Source organism: Lissotriton vulgaris, chromosome 10 (assembly GCF_964263255.1).
Source record: "Lissotriton vulgaris chromosome 10, aLisVul1.2, whole genome shotgun sequence".
Taxonomy (NCBI): domain Eukaryota; kingdom Metazoa; phylum Chordata; class Amphibia; order Caudata; family Salamandridae; genus Lissotriton; species Lissotriton vulgaris.
This window is the reverse complement of record NC_141698.1, coordinates 215059677-215083903: the sequence shown is the minus strand read 5'-3', so window position 1 is coordinate 215083903 and position 24227 is coordinate 215059677. Positions and strand designations below refer to the sequence as shown.

The 24227-nt window shown below is 42.3% G+C and overlaps 1 protein-coding gene across 5 annotated transcripts in view; it reads left to right on the top strand.

Annotated features, from left to right (window-relative positions):
- ADCYAP1R1 (ADCYAP receptor type I) overlaps nt 1-24227 on the top strand; it is a 978825-nt gene that overhangs the window by 138850 nt on the left and 815748 nt on the right. For all 5 annotated transcript variants that reach the window (XM_086940899.1, XM_086940897.1, XM_086940898.1 and 2 more), the window contains exon 2: nt 23218-23378. In XM_086940899.1, coding sequence (XP_086797025.1) covers nt 23328-23378 — 51 coding nt within the window. In that variant the 5' untranslated portion in view covers nt 23218-23327. The remainder of the gene's footprint in view (nt 1-23217; nt 23379-24227) is intronic.

Sequence of the window (24227 nt, the reverse complement as noted above, 5' to 3'; positions counted from 1 at the left end):
GCATTGAACTGATGTGCACAGTGAAAGAACAGCGCATAAGACAAAGCAGGCTGTGTTGTTGCATGAAGCTATGTGGTCGACGGTAATGCAAATGAAGTGTTCAGACAAATCAACGAGGCTCTGCATCTATTAATATGATACACACATTCCTTATAAATCAAAACAAAAGTAGTGGGAGGGCAGGGGAATAAGACATCCTTTACATATTTCTGAGAAGGCTATGCACTTGATAGCAGGTTATTAGCTATAAATAAGAGAATCTGTAAATGAGACCCAAATTTATAATTATCATATTTGTTCCCTTTTTAAAAGATATTTTAGCATACATTGGGGCATATTACCAACAACTAGCGATAATTATCGCTATGTTGGTTTAGCGGCGATATTTTTATCGCCGAGCTGCGGCGATTTTTATCTCTTAGAAACCTTGCTCTTATCAAGGTATATCTCCTAAGCGATAAAAATCGGCCGAAATGCATGAATATCGCTGAAAAGTCAGCGATATTCATGCATTACCGAGCTAATGCTTTTAGCCATGTTATCCACCTACCATTGGATAACATGGCTAAGAACTGCTCAGGGACAGGTGTTAGCTTTTGGAGATATTCGCGCTTAGCGCGAATATCTCCAAAAGTTGGTAATAGGAGATAGCGATGTTAGCGACTGTTTCCAGTCGCTAACATCTTGGCACGCCCACTTTCCATGTCATTAGTGATAAATATCACTGACATGCAAAACGGGGCCCAAGATGGTCGCTATCTCATACTAGCTGTCGCTAAGTGGTGTTAGCGACAGCTAGGTAATAGGGACATAATTTAATCTCCACTTTCTGGCTTTAAAGCCAAAAAAGCGGAGATAAACCCCCTTGATAATATGCCCCCTTATGCCTTGATTGGCATCAGCGAAATGGTAGAATTCTTTGAGCTAAGGGCACCCATATAACCTCATTGAGTTGTACAATGACATTATGCCATCAATCTCTCAGCTGAGGTAGAATGATCTAAGTAAGTTCTTAAGATACAATTGGTTGGAAACCAATTATTGGCATAATGAAAGCAGATAGTAAACTTCAGATTTATAAAGCTTTAGGTCATAATGGTAAGCGTGTATTGGACTGTACTACGTTCATAAATGTCTCCATGGCAATATTTGTCACCGGGTAAGCAGTAACAGCGGGTCTGATTGCCTCCGCGGTATCGCAGCATCTCTTACTTGCACATATGTAAAGAACTGGCTGAACACTTTCAGGGACACACATGTCTAAACTTTCCTGCATACTAACCTATCAGTTTGCAGGGGCCACACGTTCCTCATTTATGGCTGCAAATGTTATGCAGTACCACAGTTTGGTTTGGTATTCCCTCCCGTCATCCTCACCACACGCCAAGACCATTTTGTGAGGGAGGCTTGTTAGTTCCTCAGTTGCAAGCCAACTTAAATAAAAAATAAATGTAGAGTATTGCAATGTTCTAATGTAGGAATATTTTCTCTTCTGCATTTATGTACATACAGGCAGTATCTACAGAGAGGGAATGTCTGTGTCCCATTAAAAGTTCAGCAGTCTTACTGAAAATTATAGGAATTTGAAAGTATATTGTCCATGCTGAAAAGTGGCAGAAGTGACTGATAAAAAGTACTGCAGTGCCCCATTAAATATATAGCAATCCTGCTCAGAAATGCTAGCATTTCCCATTGAAATTATCACAGCTCTGAGGTGTCCAAATTATAGTAGTACTCCCATATTTCTTCTTCCTTCTACCCTCCTTATTCTCCGTTTCCCCTTTAGAAGTATATTCCCTTTAGCCCCTTCGCCTCTTAAAACTCATTTTCGCCTCCTTCATCAACCTCATCAGTCATACTCTTCAATATTGCATGTATACAGACACAACGGGAGACTGGCACCGCTGTAATTTATGAATGCATGGTAAATGTTATTGCTTATATGGGAGCAATATTGAACGACATCAGAGGCTTAAATGTCCTGTACTTGTCTTTTTTTTGTGCAATGATTTGCCTGAAAGCAAATACAGTTGCAAAAAAACTTTCGGTGGTGGGTAGAAATTGCAAAAGTTTGTTTTGCGGAATTAAATAAACATTAAACAATATCATGTGACATTTTGAAAGATTTATTTTGCTCTACCTTGAGTGAAAATTGAACACCAGAGCATATCCTGCATTCAAAATACAGCCGCTCTCTGCACAAGCAAGGGGACTGGTTCCAAGCAGAAAACGTTTATCACACGTCTGTTCTGCTTGAACCAGTCTGCCGCTGAAATAAATGTGAAATTTTGAAGTCACAAAGTCCACACAATTCTACAAATTTTAGATTCTGTGAAATGTTCAAAGTTCGTACATTTCAGAGGCATAATCATTTCACACAGGCCTAGAGGTGGGACAAGGTGAAGACGATTGGAAGCCGAGATGCAAGGTGTAAGTGGACACCTGGATGTGTCATGTAAAAGGGGGAATTCACACCATATGAGCTACCCTGTTTTGGGTCAGGTGCAAGCTATGTATGGGCACATATAAAAACTTCAGACACATTTCATTCCTATATCAAAATGGGAGAAAACCACTGCATGAGTAAAAATGGTTTTGTGGCATTTTAGCAAGATGGGAAAACTGGTGACAACCTCTAACAATGGGAGTGGTCGGCATAGCCAGTGTAGCATGAGCTTTTGCACTTTTCAAAATTTTCAATGCGGTTTTGCTGATCATTTCGGAGGGATGACATGTACATCACAATATCACATTATCATACCAAAGAATCATGGGCTCTAGGGCACATCAATGCTCTGAAGAATGAAACCATATATGTTTTTTAAGTCACTTCTTTAGTATGAGGTATTTGGTGTAGTGTGGGCCTAGTTCAAAAGAGTAGCAAAGCACTTCTTTAAGGAATGCGTTATTGTAGCCTGGACATTAAAAAAAATGTAGCACTTCATATGGAAACATTTGTGGTGTGCGAGGGCAAGGGGTCTGCAGTGATCCTGTTGATAATTTACTACACAAACCAGTGTGTATGTATGTGTGTGTGTGTGTGTGTAAATGCAGTGCCCAAATATTTTCTGAAGACTCCACATTAGGTACTACATTGCTGGGTTGTAGAATAACAAGACTATATAGTCTTCATTCCACCTCCAGCCTCTTTCTGTTCCCACTCTACAGTTCCTGCCTCTTTATCTCACTCTCGCAGGTTCTCTTCAGCCTAGTTTACTGCCTTAATCTCTGTGTTCTTTTTTTTTATTTTCCTCAGTCTTTTTCCCTTGAAGTTCCCATCCTCAAAAATGAGTGCCAGTGTCTGCGACCTTCGTCCAGGAGCATAAATTAAGCCATGGGAATAACGAATTGGGCAATTCTAGATAACACGTCCCAGTGTTGTTTTAAACACCAATTTTAATCTATCACATATATTTCCATATGTTACTCGCATTCACAATTTGAGCCCCACCAAGATAATATGATATGTTCTAAATATCTCAACAATACAAGTGTGTGCTTGGTCTGTCTCTAATCTTTTGATAATGTATGAAAACCAACCGACCATGCAATATACAACCCCTGTCAAATTATAAGGCTGTTTGCTGGCTGTACAGACACTTTGATCAAAACTGGTATCTTGCTTTCCTGAGCAAAATATTGATTTGGAACTATTTTCGAATGGCATTGTCCATTTTCAGAGTATTTACTGATATTAATTATGATGTATAATATTCTCGAATATATGCTATTTTCCAGTTTTTCTTTTTCAATAATAGAAGCTTATATAATTCTTCATGCCACCCTTTTGCCATTTCTTAGCTCCAAAGTTATCAGATATTACTAACACTCAATACTATGGCATTCAATTCACTGATCTTGCAAGGATGGAAGGCTGAATCTGCGTTGGCAGTAATTAAACTTGTGACAGTCAGACCACTATAGAGGTCACCTGCAAGCATTTACATCACAGACTTGTAATCATAAAATCACAGAAAAGTTTAAGGAATGTAATGTTTCCTGTTCTTGCAATATTTTTTTCATATAAAAACACTAATAGACTGACTGAAGTGATAATAAATCTAAGCCTCAAAAAGTTAAAATTTCTTTTTCTTTTTTTAAATGGGATAGTATTTTTCATGATGTGATAGATAACTGATGGTTTATCGTTTCGCTTTTATTAAGAGATAGTGAAGCCGATATCATTATATGTAAATTTCATGTGTTTCTTTATGATTTTCTTTATAAATGAATATATTCTTTTTATGCACTCTAATTAAATAATGTTTTGTAGTAAGTGTTCAAATGTTTTTACTAATTTAATAGGATTTGTATTCATTTATTCAATACTTTTTATGTGAAACACTTTCCCTGCTGTTGTTTAGACTGGATTTCCAACAGTAAATTTAACGCATCTTGAAGTCCAACACTTTCCTTACTGTTGCTTAGAATGAAGAGGGACTAGTAAATGTAGCACATTTGAAGTCCAACACTCTGCCTACTATCACTTAGACTGGAGCGGAACAAGTAACTGTAGCCCCTCTGAAGTCAAACACTATCCTTACTGTTACACTGACTGGAGTAGAAAAAGCAAATCTACACCCCACCCCGCAAAGTCTACCCCTTTTGCTGCTGTTGCTTAGACTAGAGTAGGAATTGCATATTTAATATTCTTCCATATCAAAAAATCCTATTTTCCTTTACTAACTTAATGGGATTTTTTCATTCATGCATCTAATACTTTTTATGTCAAACACATTCCCTGCTGTTGTTTAGCCTGGAGTGGGAATAGTAAACCTAATCCCTTTGAAGTCGAACACTTTCTGTATTGTTGAAATCTCTGCTGGAATCTCGCTGTGCACATAGCGCTTCTCGTTAGAAGATTGCTGCTACTGGCTTAATTTTAATCGTCCCGTTTTGTCATTTTGTTTACCTGATTTATCCTTCATTTCCTTGATTTTAAAAGGTAATTTAGAACTGTTTAAAAATATCATAGTCTCCCCTACCTGTGTCCTTATTCACGGACCGCATCCTTGCACTGTGGCATTACGCCGCATTCACCGCCATTCGGGCGGGCCGGTCCCCGCGCTTTGTTTACATGGGGCGCCATCTTGGGTGGGTCGAGCTAGTCGCTCCTCAGCCATTCGCTGAAGACAATCACGTGCACTCGTCAGAGGCTGCACTTTGGAGCAGTACTTAATGCGGGTAGGAGAAAGCCTCACTCCTTGCTGGAATCTCGCTGTGCACATAGCGCTTCTCGTTAGAAGATTGCTGCTACTGGTTTAATTTTAATCGTCCCGTTTTGTCATTTTGTTTACCTGATTTATCCTTAATTTCCTTGATTTTAAAACGTAATTTAGAACTGTTTAAGAATATCATAGTCTCCCCTACCTGTGTCCTTATTCACGGACCGCATCCTTGCACTGTGGCATTACGCCGCATTCACCGCCATTCGGGCGGGCCGGTCCCCGCGCTTTGTTTACCTGGGGCGCCATCTTGGGTGGGTCGAGCTAGTCGCTCCTCAGCCATTCGCTGAAGACAATCACGTGCACTCGTCAGAGGCTGCACTTTGGAGCAGTACTTAATGCGGGTAGGAGAAAGCCTCACTCCTTGCTGGAATCTCGCTGTGCACATAGCGCTTCTCGTTAGAAGCTTGCTGCTACTGGCTTAATTTTAATCGTCCCGTTTTGTCATTTTGTTTACCTGATTTATCCTTAATTTCCTTGATTTTAAAACGTAATTTAGAACTGTTTAAAAATATCATAGTCTCCCCTACCTGTGTCCTTATTCACGGACCGCATCCTTGCACTGTGGCATTACGCCGCATTCACCGCCATTCGGGCGGGCCGGTCCCCGCGCTTTGTTTACCTGGGGCGCCATCTTGGGTGGGTCGAGCTAGTCGCTCCTCAGCCATTCGCTGAAGACAATCACGTGCACTCGTCAGAGGCTGCACTTTGGAGCAGTACTTAATGCGGGTAGGAGAAAGCCTCACTCCTTGCTGGAATCTCGCTGTGCACATAGCGCTTCTCGTTAGAAGCTTGCTGCTACTGGCTTAATTTTAATCGTCCCGTTTTGTCATTTTGTTTACCTGATTTATCCTTAATTTCCTTGATTTTAAAACGTAATTTAGAACTGTTTAAAAATATCATAGTCTCCCCTACCTGTGTCCTTATTCACGGACCGCATCCTTGCACTGTGGCATTACGCCGCATTCACCGCCATTCGGGCGGGCCGGTCCCCGCGCTTTGTTTACCTGGGGCGCCATCTTGGGTGGGTCGAGCTAGTCGCTCCTCAGCCATTCGCTGAAGACAATCACGTGCACTCGTCAGAGCCCTTTATTATTGTATGGATATGACGCGCAGCGTGTACGCGCATCGTGGGCGCCGCAGTGACGCCGGAGTCACGCCAGAGTCCAGCCCGTCTGCGCCCGTCCGCGCTGAGGACGTGCTGGGCGGCTGGACTCTGGACTCCATCCAAATTAGATCATCCCCTCATAGCTACTCCCTCCAGGAAATGCTGCGCTTGAAACCTCACAGATCAGGTTGTACGCATTCTCTTGAACCCGACGATTTTCTCTCTCCCCTACGATGTGGCTGTCATCTCAAGCTTAGTCTAATCAATTCCCCCCACCATCTTCCCTCTAGCCACTCCGATGAGATCAGATCTAACACTACGGGAGTAGAAGGCCTTTTGGTCAATGCCCGCTCCCTCGTTAAAAACAAAATAATGTTTAGGGAGATGGTCTCAGATAGAATGCCTGCCCTTGTACTTGTCACCGAAACATGGGCTAAAGATTCGTCGGGCCCTGATCTAGTTGAAGCAGCCCCGGAAGGGTACTGCTTGGCTAGACTTGACAGGCAGGGACGAGTGGGAGGGGGTATAGCGATCCTTCATAAAGACCATTTGCAATGTCATATTGTACCTATCCTTGACTTCCCGGATTGCTTCCAAGCCCTTTACTTTACAATTAAGGAAGCACATTACCCCTTCCTCAATGGAATTTTATTATATCGACCACCAGGCCCGCAAACTGGTTTTACTTCCTGTTTTCTCCAGGCCCTGGAACCATATTTTGGCAGAGAGAATTTCTCCATCTTTGGTGACTTTAACTACCACTTAGAACGGCATGATGCTTCTGATACCTCAAGTCTCATTGAGGCCTTGGCGTCCTGTGGATTCACGCAGTTAGTCCACGGGGCCACTCATCGGGCAGGTCATACGTTAGATGGCATCTTTTCTAATGACCATCGCCTAACTACCAAGGACCCGGTGCACCTATCCTGGTCCGATCACCTTGCAGTCCCATTCTATCTGGAGTATCACAGGGGGGATGGAAACAAAAAAGGGAATCACGTACAGGAAACGACCAGAAACTTCAGGGACATTAGCAGCCATTCCTTTGTGCCCTGGGCTGCCAGCCTCTCTACTACGGGTATGGACAGTGTACAGACCGCAGTTGGCCACTTTGAACAGGTTATCACTGCGGCCTTGAATGAACTGGCCCCAACACAGACCCGCCGCCGAGCCAGACAGAGACCATCTGCCCCATGGTTCTCAGATTCTCTCAGACTCCTCAGGCAAGAAGTGAGGAGAAAGGAGAGACCCTGGCACTCTAGTTGGGACCTTAAGAACAAAGAAGCTCACAAACTCCTTATTAGGAAATATAAGGCTGAGATCGTGCAGGCTAAACAAGATTACTTTGTAACCCTGACAACCTCGCTCTCTTCACCGAAGGAGCTTTTCAAAATTGTTGACTCTTTAGTCAATTTACAAGTCCCTGACCCTGTCGTACCTTCACAGGATTTATGTGATAGGATTGCCTCCTTTTTCCACACGAAAATACAGGATATCCACCTAGCTCTTGAAAAACAAAGAGCCTGTATTAGTGTGCCTACTGTCTTGGCTGAGGCGAATCTGCCTACCATCGACCTCTCCTCATTGGACACCTTGGACTCCTTTCCACCCCTGACCTTGCAAGATCTTGAAATCTTGACTAATAAGATCAAATCGGGCTCCCCCCTGGATACTTGCCCTCTGAAAATCATCAAGCAGTGTAGGGAGACCCTCTTACCACCGCTGCTAGAAATAATGAATCTAGCTATAAGAAACGGTGTCTTCCCTTCGGAGTGGAAGAAGGCAGTAGTTAAGCCTCTGCTAAAGAAGGCCTCCCTCGACCCGGAGGTCCTAAAAAACTTTCGTCCAATCTCGCTGCTTCCCGCCCCGGCGAAGATGCTTGAGGCACATCTGAACAAGCATCTTGCGGACTTTGTGGAGTGCTCGGGCTGCTTGGATTCCTCCCAGCACGGATTCAGGAGGGAACATAGCACCGAGTCAGCCCTCACCGTCGTGCTTGACAACATCCGCACAACGGTGGATGGGGGCCAGACCACCCTCCTGGTCCTATTAGATCTAACTGCAGCCTTCGATACCCTCTCCCCCTCAGTACTTACATCTCGTCTGAGGGACGTGGGGGTAAGGGGTGCAGCTCTAGATCTCTTGACCTCTTTTCTTGCTGGGAGGGAACAAAGAGTCAAATTGGGTGAGTTTCTATCTCCATCCCGACCTGTGCTATGTGGGGTCCCCCAAGGGTCGGCTCTTAGTCCAACCCTATTCAACATCTACGTGACCCCACTGGCCAGACTAGTAAGAACTTTCGGGATGGAGGTAGTTTCCTATGCTGACGACACCCAAATACTCGTCTCTCTCCCTCATTCAGATGTGCAGACCGCCTCCAAGTTTAGATCTTGCATGGAGGCGGTTGGTCACTGGATGATTCAGAACTCCCTTAAACTGAATGGGCAGAAGACTGAGGTGATGGTGTTTGTAGGGACCGAAAACATCTGGACAGCCAGCTGGTGGCCTGACTCGCTTGGAGTGTGCCCTTCCCCCACAACTTCTGCTAAAAATCTTGGGGTGATGATAGACCCTGCCCTGGATATGGGCAAACAGGTGAGTAGAACCATCTCCACCTGTTGGGGATTAATACATCCCCTGCGAAGGATCAGAAAGTACCTTTCGCTACAGTCCAGAAAACAGATAGCTGTTGCACTCATTGGCTCACGCCTAGATTACTGTAATGCGTTGTACGCGGGGCTAAATAGGAGCCTCCTGCAGCGCTTACAAGTGGTTCAGAATGCCACAGCAAGATTTGTTCTGGATATCCCCAAACGCACCTCCGCCACATTGGCCCGGAAAACATTGCATTGGCTTCCGGTAGAATACCGAGTAAGGTTTAAGGTCCTGTGCATGACATACAGAGCCATCTCAAAAAACAGTGACTCGGGAGTGGGCTCCATCATTTCCCAGTACACTCCCGGAAGGAACTTTCGTTCCTCCGGAAAATTGCTTCTATCAGCCCCTCGCATACGAAGAGCTAAATGGGGTGGCAGGGCTTTCTCCACCCTAGCTCCCAAATGGTGGAATGATCTCCCTCTGGATCTCAGGTCCTTACCCTCACTACAGACATTTCGTAGTGCTCTTAAAACCTGCCTCTTCCGGCAAGCCTATGTGTAATGGAAGAATGGTTCTACTTTCTGATTTTATTGTTAGGCGCCTTGATACCTGCGGGTTATTGTTTTGCGCATTATAAATTGTTATCAAATCAAATCAAATCAAAAGGCTGGAGTAGGAATGCTACATTTTACCCTTCCAAATCTTAACCCTACCGTTCTCCTGACTGAAGTAGAAATAATAATCCTAACTAGTCCAAAGTCCAGAGCTTTCCCTACTATTGCTTAGACTGGAGTGGGAATAGTAAATTTAACTCCTCCAAAGTCCAACACTTTCCCCACTGTGCATACCTTGGAGTGAAAATAGTATAGTCAATATTCTAAGATTCCAATAGTTTTCCAAGTATTGGTTTGATAGATTTTATAGTATTGTTTGTTTGCTTTTTATATTATTTGTTTTTATTTTTAATTGGTATATTTGGTTCTGGAATTGTTAATATTGTTATGGTTGTTTTTTGTGGTTGTATCAAATATTTCAATGTATTATGTTATACTACGTACAAATATATACATACACACACACACACACACACTCACATATATATATATATATATATACATACATATATAAATATATATATATATATATATAAATATATATATATATATATGTGTGTGTGTGTGTGTGTGTGTATATATATAGACAGAAAAACACACATATATAATTGTGAGTTTATGTGATATATATTCATATACTGTATTAAATTTTAGTGGAATTTATTTAATTTACATCAAATTACATTTATATATTAAAATATTTAACATTTACTATTCGAAACTCTATAACAGAATTCTATATGTTTGTATGTTTGTGAATGGTATTAGTGGCAACAATATTTTTTCTCTAAATTTTGGTAATTACCATTAAAAGTATAAGAACACAATATTATGTTATATTATATTTTGGCATTATATTGTTGTCTACATTATTGTTTACCATGAAATTGTGTTGATCCTGTCCAACTTGAGTTGCTCAAAGGAACAGCCCCTGTGCCCATGTATTTAAGGGAAAACTTTCTGGGTATCTTCTGGTAAGAGGGTTTAAATCAGGCAAATAACCATTACAGAGTACTTCAATAAAAAGTCTCTTTGGAAGAAGACACCATAGGCTGTCTGCATTTACACTCAAACCTGGCACTTACTGCTGGAAGATATGAAATGGCTGCTTACCGTTCTGAAATTCAGAAATGTGGTAGCAACCTGTGTTGTTCAAGATATAAATCGCCATTAAGTGTCACAACTTGGTGATCTGTGAGGAAACTTTTAGTTCAGTGCTGCTTTGAGCCCATGGATTTTGTGCTGTGCACTTAAGATAAGATAACAAAAAGAAAGGTGTTTTTAGGTGTCTGTGTTTGGACTACAACTGTCCATAGTTCATCCCAACCCTTCTGTATGAGAAAGGCACAAAAGAAGCAATACTCTCTAGATTCACTTCCACCAGCATGTGAATCTTCCAGTTTTGATACTCATCATCATCATAGTTTATTTCAAATTAATATATATTTGCAATGGCATTTCTGCTTTTGATATTTTAGTATCCAAAATACTTTGGAACATAAAGATTCAACTTCCGAATCATAATTCAAAAAAACACATTTCTTTACAGTTTTGTAAACAAGGTTTCCAGGGTTGCCAAGAGCTTGATGCCATTTTAAATGCGCTCTCAATAAAATGTATTTAACTTCTGAAATACCAATTTCTTCTGGGATAACGTCGGGACAACAAAAGTGAAGAGGTTCTGTAATGATACATTTGAGATTGGTGTATATCTCCATCTACCCTCCAGAAAACAACTAAGTTTCCACCAATACTATCTTTCAACAAATTTATATTTATCCTTTGATAATTAAATTAGATTTGCCTGCCCTCCTTTAATGTTTTTCATCACCACTGATTATTAACAATAATTAAAAGCTGCCTTACATATCTGAAATAATTTGGAAAACCCAGATACCATTACAAGTAGCACAGACTAATTGAAAAACTTTTTCCCATTAAATATTTTGGGGCATATTCTCATGGACTTATCGCAGATTTATCAACACTTTATCGCAGCCAAAGTGGCGGTAAATGTATCGCCCCATTCACAAGCTGGTGCTAACAGCCGATATTACCAGTTTACCTGCGATAGCAGCCGCAAAAAACATCATCACAGATGACCCTGGCAACTAACTCTAATAAGACGCGGAGTAGGCTTTCCCATGCAAAAAGTTGTGAAAACACCACTTCACAACATTCTCAATGACCAGCCAGATTGGCAATAGGATCCCAAAACAGGTGATAAGAAGTATTAGTAGCAGGGATTTAACACCTGCTCTTACCTGTTGTAAAGTCGGATGACAACCTGCACCATAAAAGGGAGCCCAGCCCAGAGCCACACCAGAATACACAAAAGATGCCATGGAGCTACTGATCATGCAGCTCGGAGCCCTAATAGAGCTACAACACCTGCCGCCACCACCCCCAGACCCGTAAACTCTCCCTGGATCTGCCCTGCACCCCCCTGCACTACCACAGAGGCAGCGCAGACAAAGACATCGTACCTTCAGAAAATGCACCAGATTCACAGACCTAACACCAGAGGCTATCATTGCCCACTACAGGCTCAAAAGGACAGCCATCCTCCGCATCCTGAACATCATTGTCCACAGGCTTATGGTACCAACACAGCAGACAACCAACATCCCTCCACAAACAAAGCTGCTGCCTTTGCTGCATCTGGTCGCCTCTGGTACGATCCAACCAACAACTGCCAGAGTCGGAGGAGTCTCTCAGCCAACCATATCAAACTTCATCACAACTGTCTTGGATGCCATCATCAGCTTGGTACCCCCGCACCATCACTTCCCCCATACTGCACAGGAACAGCTGGAGACCAAGCAAGGCTTCTACGCCATTGCTGGCTTCCCGCACGTGTTGGGGGCAATTGGATGCACACATGTCCTACTTGTGCCCCCTGCGGACATTGCACACAATTACCACAACAGAAAGCACACGCATTCCATCAATGTGCAGGCAATAGTGGACCACCGGCGACTCTTCACCAATGTCCTCGCCAACTACCCAAACAGTGTGCATGATTCCTACCTGTTCCAACAGTCCATCATCAACAGGCGCTTCCAGAATGGCACCTACGGTAATGCTCTGCTCATTGGTGAGTACCAAATAAACACACCACACACTCCAACTCCACAATCATGAATCTCACAACTCTGGTAATGCACACGTTACATACTCACATACAACATGCAAACAACATGCCCACCCACTAGACACAACAGCAAAACGTACTGTAGTAACCTGGGCTAGTCATGTACATGAGCCATCAACTACATGGCACCTCAGCCACACAATAGCAGATTGTGGGGAGAGGTGGGAACCAGGCATGTGCGAAGGAGGCAAGTGACCCATGAATGAGAATGTACACAATGCCAAGTGTGGCATGGATGTGCTGACCAGAGTGCAGTATGCAGACCACACACAAATATCGATGTCAACATACACTGCTGGTGTTTGGAGTGTAGTGGACTGTGGACGCAACCAAGTTACCCCAGGCAGTGGAGAAGATCGTGGAAATGTAGCTTGTTACATCCCCCTTGTAAAAATGAGCAGAGTGGGCTTGCCGGGCGTACGCCGAGCCAGCCTAGGGGTGTGAATAAAAAGCACGCAGCTCTGGGGGTGAATCTTTTCTGGAATGGCCAACGTGTCTGCCAGGGCGGCGCCTCTCACACTGCCACAAGGCCAATGCCGTGAGCAGTATTGCCTGCGAACCTGTGCGTCAGCTGCACCCCGGGCCGCTGGTGCCCGAACCTGCCATGCCCGTCCCTGTGCACCCAGGCCTCACTGCTAACCTGCAAGCTCCAAGCCCGAGGCTTGCGACCTTGGCAGCCTCCTCAGACCATTGCTGGCCTCCGCAACGCAGACCCCCAGCACTCCTTACTCGTTGACATACTCTACCACTGCCTCCGGCCAACACTATGGTCAAGTAGGTCACACATTTGGTACTGAGTCTTGATATCCTGATGGCCGAGTTCATATGTTAATGGGACGTTTGATATCACTGTACTCCCTTTGATATGGTGCTATCAACTCTGTGCATAGCATTCCAACCATACATGTCTGTGGTCCATTGCTGACTACTGCCTTCGGCCCACACTGCGGTCCAGTAGGTCACACATTTGGAACTGAGTCTTGATTTCTAAATGGTAGAGTTCATATCATTGTACGCAAAGAGAGGAATAAGAGGAAGATGTGTTTCAGTCTGGAGGAAAAAAGGATCATTGTTACAGACGTGATTGAAAACTACCAACAACTGCTCTGGTGTCACTAACTCTGTGCATCACAAGCCAACAACACATGGTTGTGTGTGTCCCTGCTGACCTCTACCTACGGCCTACACTGCAGTTGAGTAGGTCACACATTTGGAACTGAGTCTTGATTTATTTATGGCAGAGTTTATAGCATTTCACAGGCCTCATCGCAGACTGCAAACCCTTTCAGCTTCAGTGCCACTAAGTCTGTTCCCCGACATTCATGGACACTCTCTGGTTGAACTTTGGTGGTGTCTTAGTCTATGGCCTGGGGGTTGTCTTCATCATCATGTAGCTGATACTGACTTGGTGGGAAACATGATTCTGAAGCATTCCACTCCTCTGTTTGCCTGTTTATGCTTGCTTCTGCCCTCTGCATCATGCCCTGGAAGGACACCTTCCACTGCCCCCCGCAACCCTCTGCAACATCCAACTTGGACATCGATGACTACCCGCTCAGCTTCCGTGGCCTACCTCAATGCACATCATGGCGGTATGCCTGTGCCAGCCACAGTGCATTCAGGGCCACTAGCTCTGTGCAGTTCAAGTAATGGGCCCTTGCTGTTTGAACTTTGAACCTCTGATACTCTGATCACTGTTGTAGTTGTTAACAGCACCAACCAGCCCCTGAGGGGTGGCTTACACTCACCCCACACTCATCCAGCACAGGCGTCACTGGACATGTGACCCTGTCAATAAAATGGGTTGGGCGCACGTGCTCATAGCCAGTCCCACAAACTATCTAAGTGTGGACGTTTGGTCATTATGTATGCATGAGGGCCCCGGGTCATACCACATTACATTGTGCTGTGTACAGCGAACGCAACCATGTCACCTCAGGCAGTGGAGTAGACCTGGGATATGTAGCTGTGTCGTACCGCCCTGTGAGCGTAAGCGGAGCTGACTTGCGTACAACAGTCCAGCATAGGGGTGTGTTTAATCAACCTGAGGCTCTGGGCATGGTTAAGTTTTGGCCTTGCCAAGGAAGTAACTAATGCATGTGTCTCTGTTGTAGTGTCGGCGCCACCCGTCCCGAAATGGACAGTGTTGCTACGTAGCATGCCCCGGAGTGTGGGCTCAGCCAAAAGGGTAAATGAAGGAGCGCAAGCCCACTCGGGGTCAGGGATCATACATGCCAACTGTTGTATGTGTCGCTATTACCGAAGCATAACCCAAAGTCTACCCTCATTCGCATGGCAAGTTAAGCCAGGCATGAACTCTACATCTGTGTCCGCCCTATCCTTACCATCGGCCTACACACATGTGGCCACCCACCTTCAACACACGACATCACTGTGTTGTTGTCAGGCTTGTGGAAATGCGCAGACAGGCATGACAATGGTGTGCAGTAGGAGTGCAAGTGATGGAACTGCGCTACGCACAATGGTAAATAGGCCCGGGGGGATGGAGGAGCAGCAATGAGGCTACGTAATACACATTGATGCCGTACATTTGCTGCAAGCAGCACATGTCAAACAGGAGTCACACATATCACACACCAATGTAACAGTGTGCCTGCCAACACATCATGCAGAACTAACTATTGACTCATGTTTCTCAACACTGTCACGGGTGATCAAGGATATGCACTGTGCGCTTGGATGATGACACCCCTTCTAGCCCCGAACACACAGGCCTAGAGGCAGTACAACGCGGCCCACAAATGCACCAGGGGCTTCTTGGAATGCACCTTTGGCGTGTTAAAGTCACGTTTCAGGGGCCTGGACATCAAAGGTGGAAGGCTCCTGTACAGCACAGACATTGTGTGCAAGATGATCGTTGCATGTTGTGCGTTGCACAACATATGTGTACGCACCAATGCCCCATGGATGAAAGTGCCAGATGCACAGGATGATGATGAGGAAGATGAGGCAGGTGGACCACACCCCACTGCAGCTGCAGCAGGAATAGCCCGTAGGAACACCATCATTGACAATTTCTTCACATGAGAACGTCACATTGTCACAGTCCTTAGCAATCATGGGACAGTACAAAATGACCACAGGCACAGCATGTGCAAATAAATACATTCCAAGACACATTCTCCGAGAGCATGTCACTCATCTTTACAAGCACATCACTCAGACAAGTGTAAGTGCGACATGTAGTTCTAACAATTTCATAATTTGATAATAGATGGTGGGTGTGTCGCCTCTGTACAGAGAGGCTGTTTAGGGTGTCACATATTTGAAATGCCAGTTTTGTGTGTCACAGATAGTACCGAATCCCACTCTTCAGCGTTTCACATGTGTCCCAAATCAATACATATAGGCTGTCATTTGTGACCTACAAGTGACAACAGGGCTTCTTTTGGGGTCAAATATGTACCACTATGATGCAGGGATGCACCCTGTGACTCAAGTCCCACAACATGAGCAACATGTACGTAAGGGGAAGTCACTGCCCCTACATTCATGCTTTCATATTTGATTGATCAAATACATGACACATCTGTGTGCAGGAGGTGTTGATTGTCCCTCTGCAATGTGAAGGGGAGATGCGGTTCCAGTGTGTTCCATGTTTGTTTCCGCATTGGCGCAATTTACATGCAGACTGCATGTCAATGTACATTGTGACTGTGAGGAAATGCCTATTTGATGTGGGACAATGTTCTACATCACCGATGTGGGGTTGTACTCGTACATTGTCATCTCATCATTTTTTTCTCTGCTTTAATGGTGCATTGTGCGTGGGAATTGCAGGCCTGTCGCTGGTTATCGCTGATTTTTATATCGTGGTTTGGGACATCAACGCTTTTTTTGCGTTCTTGTTTTGCATTTTTGCGGCGTCGTGTTGATTTTAACGCAGTCATTTGACGCATACTCGTGAGAATATCGCATGCTATCGCCGTGTTGAGAATAAATTAACACAGCATTATTTTCCTGTGATAGACTGCAATGTGAAGAGTTGCGTTAAGCTAATTTTGCAATAATTATCACACGTTCTTGAGAATATCCCCCTTTGACTAGTATTTCTGTCTCCAGATTTTTCAAAGTGTTTAATTTCAGTATGATCTTTCTATGTCATATTTTTGTGTAATATTTTTCTACATTCGACTCATGGAACCATTTCATGGAGCAACCACATTCCTGATTTTCTTTTAAAATATGTTTAATTTTCTTTGTAGTCTGTGGAAACTACAGTTGGAACTGAACACGTCTACCTCACAAAGCCATTTGAGTTCGTATTGTAGTGTGTAAGAGTAGATAACAATATTCATCAGTACGAGATTTTCACAAAAATATATATTGTACTCATAAATCCCTTAGCTCCAGTGAATTAAAAACCTTTACCAAATAATATTTCAGAGGAGTATTTCCACCCAAGGAGTGGGAAATTAGTATTTCAGGGTGTGTTGAGTTGAAATTTGTCAATGCCCGCACACCTCAGTTTGTGGTGATTTAAAATCTTCCCTTTCATCTATTTTCTAGTTGTAAATTGTCCGAACATTTCTAAAGACAAGAGCTCGAGTAAATTCCTTTCCACTGTGGAAGGGAAATGGAACACCTCAAGACTTTGTGGGATTAAGGGCAAGGGGTTTCTGCACAAAGAAAGAAATAAATATGCCATGCCACAGTAGCTTGCCAGACTCTGAAAGAATAAGGTGCTCAGTTCCTCATCAAAGATATGTCAACACATGAAGAAAAAAATATATATATATACGCACACACACGCATATATATATGTATATATATACACACATATATATATATATATATATATACACATATATATATGTATGTATATATATATATATATATATATATATATATATATATATATATAATATATATATATATATATATATATATATATATATATATATATATATATATATATATATATATATATATATATATATATATATATATATATATATATATATATACCACAGTATTTCACGCTTCCTTCTGCGCAGAAATCAAGCCCACCAGTCGGACGTCAGGGGAAGCCACTTTTATTTCAGCAGGTGAAGCATTACCGGTTTCGACCAAATGCGGTCTTAATCATATGCAACATGGGGGAGCAAGTACGCCAGGTTTAAGTGCATTTCAGTTTAACCAAAAAGTAAAGAAGGACTTCTGAAATGGTTGCACACATCAGTTCTTAAAGTGAGTTCTTTTTTCTTCTTAATTTCTTTTTTCATGTTGTAATTTCACAAACCTTTGTGTACTTCACGACCTTTCAATTGTGATTCCTAGCAGCAATCCTTATATTTCAAAGATGTTCGAAGGTCTCACTTGGGTTTCAATTACAAGCTGTCCAGATAAACAGTGTGGCGCCCTGCTGATTTTGTATCCTCGGAGTATATTGTCTTCCAGCCGTCTTTAGCCCGGCTTGCTTGAATCCAGTGGCAAAGTGTGCAAGGGACTCATGTCTGAGCATACCCTGCCACAATTATGGCGGAGGCTAAATTGCGTAATATTTTTCCTTCAGTAGAATCTAAAAAATTCCAGCATGCCATGTCCACTATTTCTAATCCATAGATTAGGGATGCAGGGATTTTTGCTCGGAAAACCTCGAGCAATATGGAAAAATGCCTTCTGCCAGTCGCTTTGTAGAGGGAAATAAGACTCTTCCCTTGAACAAGGGCTTTTCTGTTGTTATTCTCCGTGTGGGCTTTTTCACTAAGATTGTTCATGACAATCTTACCAAGGAAGGGATAAGATTTCACTACTTCCAATCTTTCACCCCCAATGGACCAGTAGTAATTTTCATATTTGGAATTTCTCTTTCTCTGAAAGCACATTATTTTACTCTTTGAGATATTGATTTTTAAAAAGTGAGCCTTAGCGTAGGAGGACAGGGCTTGTAAGCGGTTATTCAAACCTTTTGGGGTGAGGTCCAAGATTAAGATATCATCTGCGTACATTAAGCACGCTATTGGAGCTCTCCCCAAAAGTGGAGCAATACCATTACTGGTTGATAAAATAGCTTTGGGGAGGTCGGCGATATATAGGGAGAATAACAGGGGAGCCAATAGACAGCCCTGTTTCAGACCATTATCTGTGGGTATAACCCTAGACAGTCCTCGCTCGCCACCCATTAAAACTCTGCACCAAGTAGAGTATGTAGTGCGATAACTAATTTTAATAAACTAGATGGTATCTCTAATTTGGTTAACTTACTCCACAGCAGGGGCCTATCCACTTTATCAAAAGCCGTAGAGAAGTCAATGAAAGCCCCAAATACACCCCCTCTACGAACTGAAACATATTTTTCCATATAGTTAGGAATTAGCTTTTAAAAAACCTTTGAAATTCACTCAAAAAACTATAAGTTTTAGGGGTGTTATAGTTAGCTGGACATTTCACTCATACAAAACCATTGAAATTGCTCCTATATAGTTAGTTGTACTAACTATATTTCGCGCACCCGCAATGCACTGCTGATGATGTCACATATTAGATCATTCATGACATGGTCAGTGACATCACTGATGACATCTCAAATGATATGCTGATGGTGAGGGGAGAATAAAGACACGTTAATACACAACTTTTGGTGTTGAGAGATCTGTACCTGGAGGAGGAGGACGGCGTGGTGAGCCAAACTCACAGGACTTTGTTTGTATATATATATATATATATATATATATATATATATATATATATATATATATATATATATATATATATATATATATATATATATATATATATATATATATATATATATATATATATATATATATATATATTTGCATGAGATTCTCAGGAGTATGCTCAGTAACTTGTAAATGGTTTAAACTTTCCAGAGGTATACACCTGGGAAGGTTAGTGGATCAAAAATTGCTCAAAATCTGCATCCATGAGGATGTGTAACTGGGTGTGCTGATTTTTTTTTGTCTTGATTCCAGCCAAATATATGCTTATGTTATGATTACAATATATAAGAAGTATTACAAGCCAAAGTCAGATTCTGCCCAGTACCAGGGCAGCTAATGAGCTGCTTGTAAGTTGCCACACATAGATCCCCTGTGCAGCTTTTCTGGCGTTTTCTTTGTTTTTTATTTTCGTTAGTCTGCAGGAAAAGAGAAAATCAATCTTCTGCAGAAATAAAAGACAAATAAATAATGCGCGCATGATATTGATTCCTAAGACTGCTGGGAGGTGAGAAATATTGTGTGGATTTTTAAAATGAGGCATTGTGTGGAAAAGGACTCGGCTGCTCGTGTTCACTAATGACCTCAAACGCTGACTTGGCGGCCGCCACCGCTGCTTTACTTGTACACAGAATGCTTTTAATGAACCAATTCACATTTTCCTGCTTGGCGGTGAATGTCAGAAAGGGCATTTACGTGTCCTCTGCTGTGCAAATGTTATCTATCTCATTATTTGATAAAACTTCAGACAGCCAGTTAAGAAATAATTGGATTCGGTACCAGAGTAGAGATAGGGCAAAATGAGTTTGTGCAATTTTTTGTCATGGTTTATTTGTTGAAATTTAGACAGACGTTGCACCATCCGAAAAGTTCTTAAATTTTTTTGTTTTACAAAATGTTGAATAAAAATATGAAGCAATACAATATGTCATTGGAAAAAGGACATACAACAAAAGGATTATTCAGAAGGCCTTTTTGTACACTTGGGACAACAATATTCCGTTTTTTGACCAATCAATCAGTAGATTTGTAGAGCGGTACTTGTCACCTGTGAGGTATACAGGCGCTGTTTTTAAGGCCTTCTACATTACTGTGCTATTCGAGCATTGATTTCTGAATACAACCGCAGTCTGGAACAATGTTAGCTTGGGCAAAAAGTAGTTTGATCACGTTTGTACCTCCATTTTCATGCAGGCAGCCACGTTTCTGTGAGTTAAACGCCATATCGTTAATTTGTGCACATTGTACTATTTGCTGTCGTTAGTGCAGGTGTGCACGGTGTATGTTTTTCGGTAGGTAGTGCAAATGTTAAGAATTTGTTTAGGAGAATATGATATGTTTTCGACTATTTAAAATCAGAGCTTTTTGGTCCGATAATATTATGAGTGTTGCTGTGCTCAACGACATTTTAATAGAAGGTTGGTACATTGGTATATATCATGCGGAAAATGATCCAGCAAAACCCGTGTTTTGACATGTTCATAAAATGTTCACTAAAAGATGAAAAATGTAATATGCGTCTTTGCGCTATTCACGACAGAGTGCCTAATCTGATGATTAGCCATATACATCACAGAAATGTGGCTTAAGTATGAAAATGGAGGGGCAAAACAGTTATGCAACAACGGCTAGTGGAGGGAGTATCGGTGGGGCGGAGAGGCGGGGCAGGGGAGGGGCAGGGAGGGGGGTGTTAAAAACTGGAGTATGGATAATTGAAGGTAAGTAAACAATTTAATAAATAAAACTAATTTTGTAGCGCACCCTGCATCGCATTTTGCGATGCAGGGCGCGCTACGAAATTAATTTTATTAATTAAATTGTTCACTTACCTTCAATTATCCATACTCCAGTTTTTAGCACCCCCCCACCCTGCCCCTCCCCGCCCCCCCCTCTCCGCCCCACTGAAACTCCCTCCACGGGCCGTGGCTGCAGTTTTGATGTCGAAGGTGCACACAGATTGTGAGGCAGTCTCTACAATGCCTCGCAAGTGACGTCCGATAATCATTTTCAATGTAACTTTCTTAATCCCATTTGTTGCACCAGCACGCTGTGGGACATATTAGCAAGAACCTTGTTAAAATGATCGCGCTTTTAGTGGCAGGAAACTGCCGCTAAAACGGCGATAATGGACTTGCTAATATGCGTTCTCGAATTCCTATAGAAGCCCAGGCTAGATGTCCGCCCATCTAACCTGGGCTTCTATTGGAATTCTATAATGTAAGCCCATTATTGCAGTTTTAGCAGCAGTTTCCTGCTGCTAAAATGGCGATAATTTTAACGACGTCCTTGCTAATATGCCCCTGTATTTCTAAAATGTTTCAACATTTCCCTGTGATAAAGATGGGTGGTCCAGGGCTGGCTCGTGCCAGATTTGAATCAAATGTCTGTGTCAGGCCTAAGCCCCCTCTGACTGACAAGGCTAACCAGAGCTGAGCATCCCAAACTTTGATTTGTGCTTCACTTTCCTTTCATTCTTCCCATGCCGTCATCTGAACTTGCAGAAATTAAATGCCCCCCCCCATCCTTTTCTCAGACTGGTACAGAACCACCACTGTCAGATGAAAAGATGACCTGAGGAAGCAGTCTCCTTCGAAGAGTGAAAGTCTAATCCTTTGCAGAGTTTGTTAACTTTTAAGCATGGTTTAGTCCTTTTTGCTACTGATCTTTCCCTTACTCATCCCAGATGCTAAAACCTTTCAAAACTACTTACAACTCTCATTATTGACTCAATTTAGAAATAGTATTGTAATTGTTATGCATGTGATTATAGCTCTTTCATCTCAGAAAACAAAGTCAAAGGTCTGTCGCTTGGGAAGATGGGAAGGGAAAAAGAAAGATCCCTAACTCAAACACGTTTCAGTTCTTTCTGGAACATATCTTTCAGTTACTCATCCCAGAGGCTTAGATGCCAGAATATCTACTATGCTTCGATAGAACCACAAAAATATCACACCAAAAATGTAGCTAGTATGTATATATATATATATATTCAGAGAGAGAGAGAACCTGAGATGGAGAGAGGGAGAAAGAGAGACATACAGATATATAGATGGATAGAGAGACAGCCAGACTGACAGGCAGATATATAGATAGATAGACAAACGGGTAGAAAGACAGACAGACAGAAAGATAGACAGATAGATAGATACATAGATAAATATATTCTGCTACCCCACCTTCTCAGTAGAGCTTATCTCAGCAGAATATTCCTGCATGTTTGCATAAAGTTGCCATCTATATCCCCTGCTTGCATATGTTTTTGATGTGTCAATCAAGTATTCATTCTATATTTGCTAAGAAAACGAATCTAGTTTTGGAGTCATCATGTACCTATTTCTGCACACTGCATTTGCTGTGGTTAGTGCAGGTGTGCACGTTGTATGTTTTTCAGTAGCTAGTGCAAATGTTAAGAATTTGTTTAAGGAGAATATGATATGTTTTCCACTATTTAAAATAAGCTTTTTGGTCCGATAATATTATGAGTGTTGCTGGGCTCAACGACATTTTAATAGAAGGTTGGTATATTGGTATATTTCATGAGGATAATGATCCAGCAAAACCCGTAGACCAACCATATTGTGCATCACAAATCGTATGAGAACACCCTTGAATACTTGGTGATTTGTTATGTTATTTTCCATATTTCTCAAACTATCGTTTAAGTTTGACCGTTTCAATGCCATTTTATTTATCTCTGCTGTTTTTAGCCAGGCTACAATTCTGAGTGATTTGAGATTACACTTGTGTCAGTGCTGATAGGATTTTATTGACGTGTTTTCCTATCATCTGATTGCTTTCCTATTTTTTTACCTAGAGCTGTGAGCTGGGGATTCAAGATATCTGTTATTGGTCTTCGTGGATGTGAATAAACTGTATGGAAAAGTCCCCGTTCCTGAACAACGACTGACTCTCTCCCGTGAGAAGATGGCCGCCACCACAACGCGTTCCCTCGTCGCTTTTCTCCTGATCCATCTGGTAAGCAGGCAGAAAAAAATCCTCCATTCGCCCTTGACTGTTAATCAATGACATTTAACCTTTGGATAGGGTGGGGGGAAATGAACCACTTTTCTTTCAGTTGCCAGTTGTTACTTTAGAATTGACATAATCGACCTGTGCACTGCTCCATGTTTTTGGCTCCAAATGACATTTAAACATCTGACTTGTGTTCTTCTTTCGACATGCACAGTACAGCAGGTTTTGTCTTCAGCCTGCGGGCAAAAGCAAGCAGTCAATAAGTAATACTGAGATGTTGCTTCGAACATGTAACATGTAAAAATTAACTGCAAACCAAAATGGGGAGGGGGAGTGGGAGCGGAGGATGTGGCAAAACTATGGGAGCTGCTGACTGAGGAATTAGGGAACCAATTTGCCATGTTAGCGGTGTGTCCTGGGGGGCGCAAAATGAATGTGACCTTGTGCAATATAACTGGTGCTCGTGTAAAGCAGTAATATATATTCGGTCACATTTTCTCAAAATTAACTGCAAACAAAAAAAAAGTAGTACCAACCAGGCAGTGCCTGGCGGATCGGCAAGCGCAAGGTAAGTGGTTTTATTTATTTTATTTTCCCTATCCCGACGTACGTTGACTCCCCCCCCGCCTCACCGCTCTTACCTGTACTGGCAGCACCTGGTATAAACAGATAATAAAAATAATTACCAATGCCAATAGGTCTGGATTTTTAATTCTGGAAACCATTTTCCTTCTATAAATAAATATGTATGAACACAAGGTGCAGTTATCACTGCTAAGGTCAGTATTTTAAGTGGCCCACAGTTTGGTGGGATAATTATCAACCCAGATAAATAATGATACCTGGAGGATC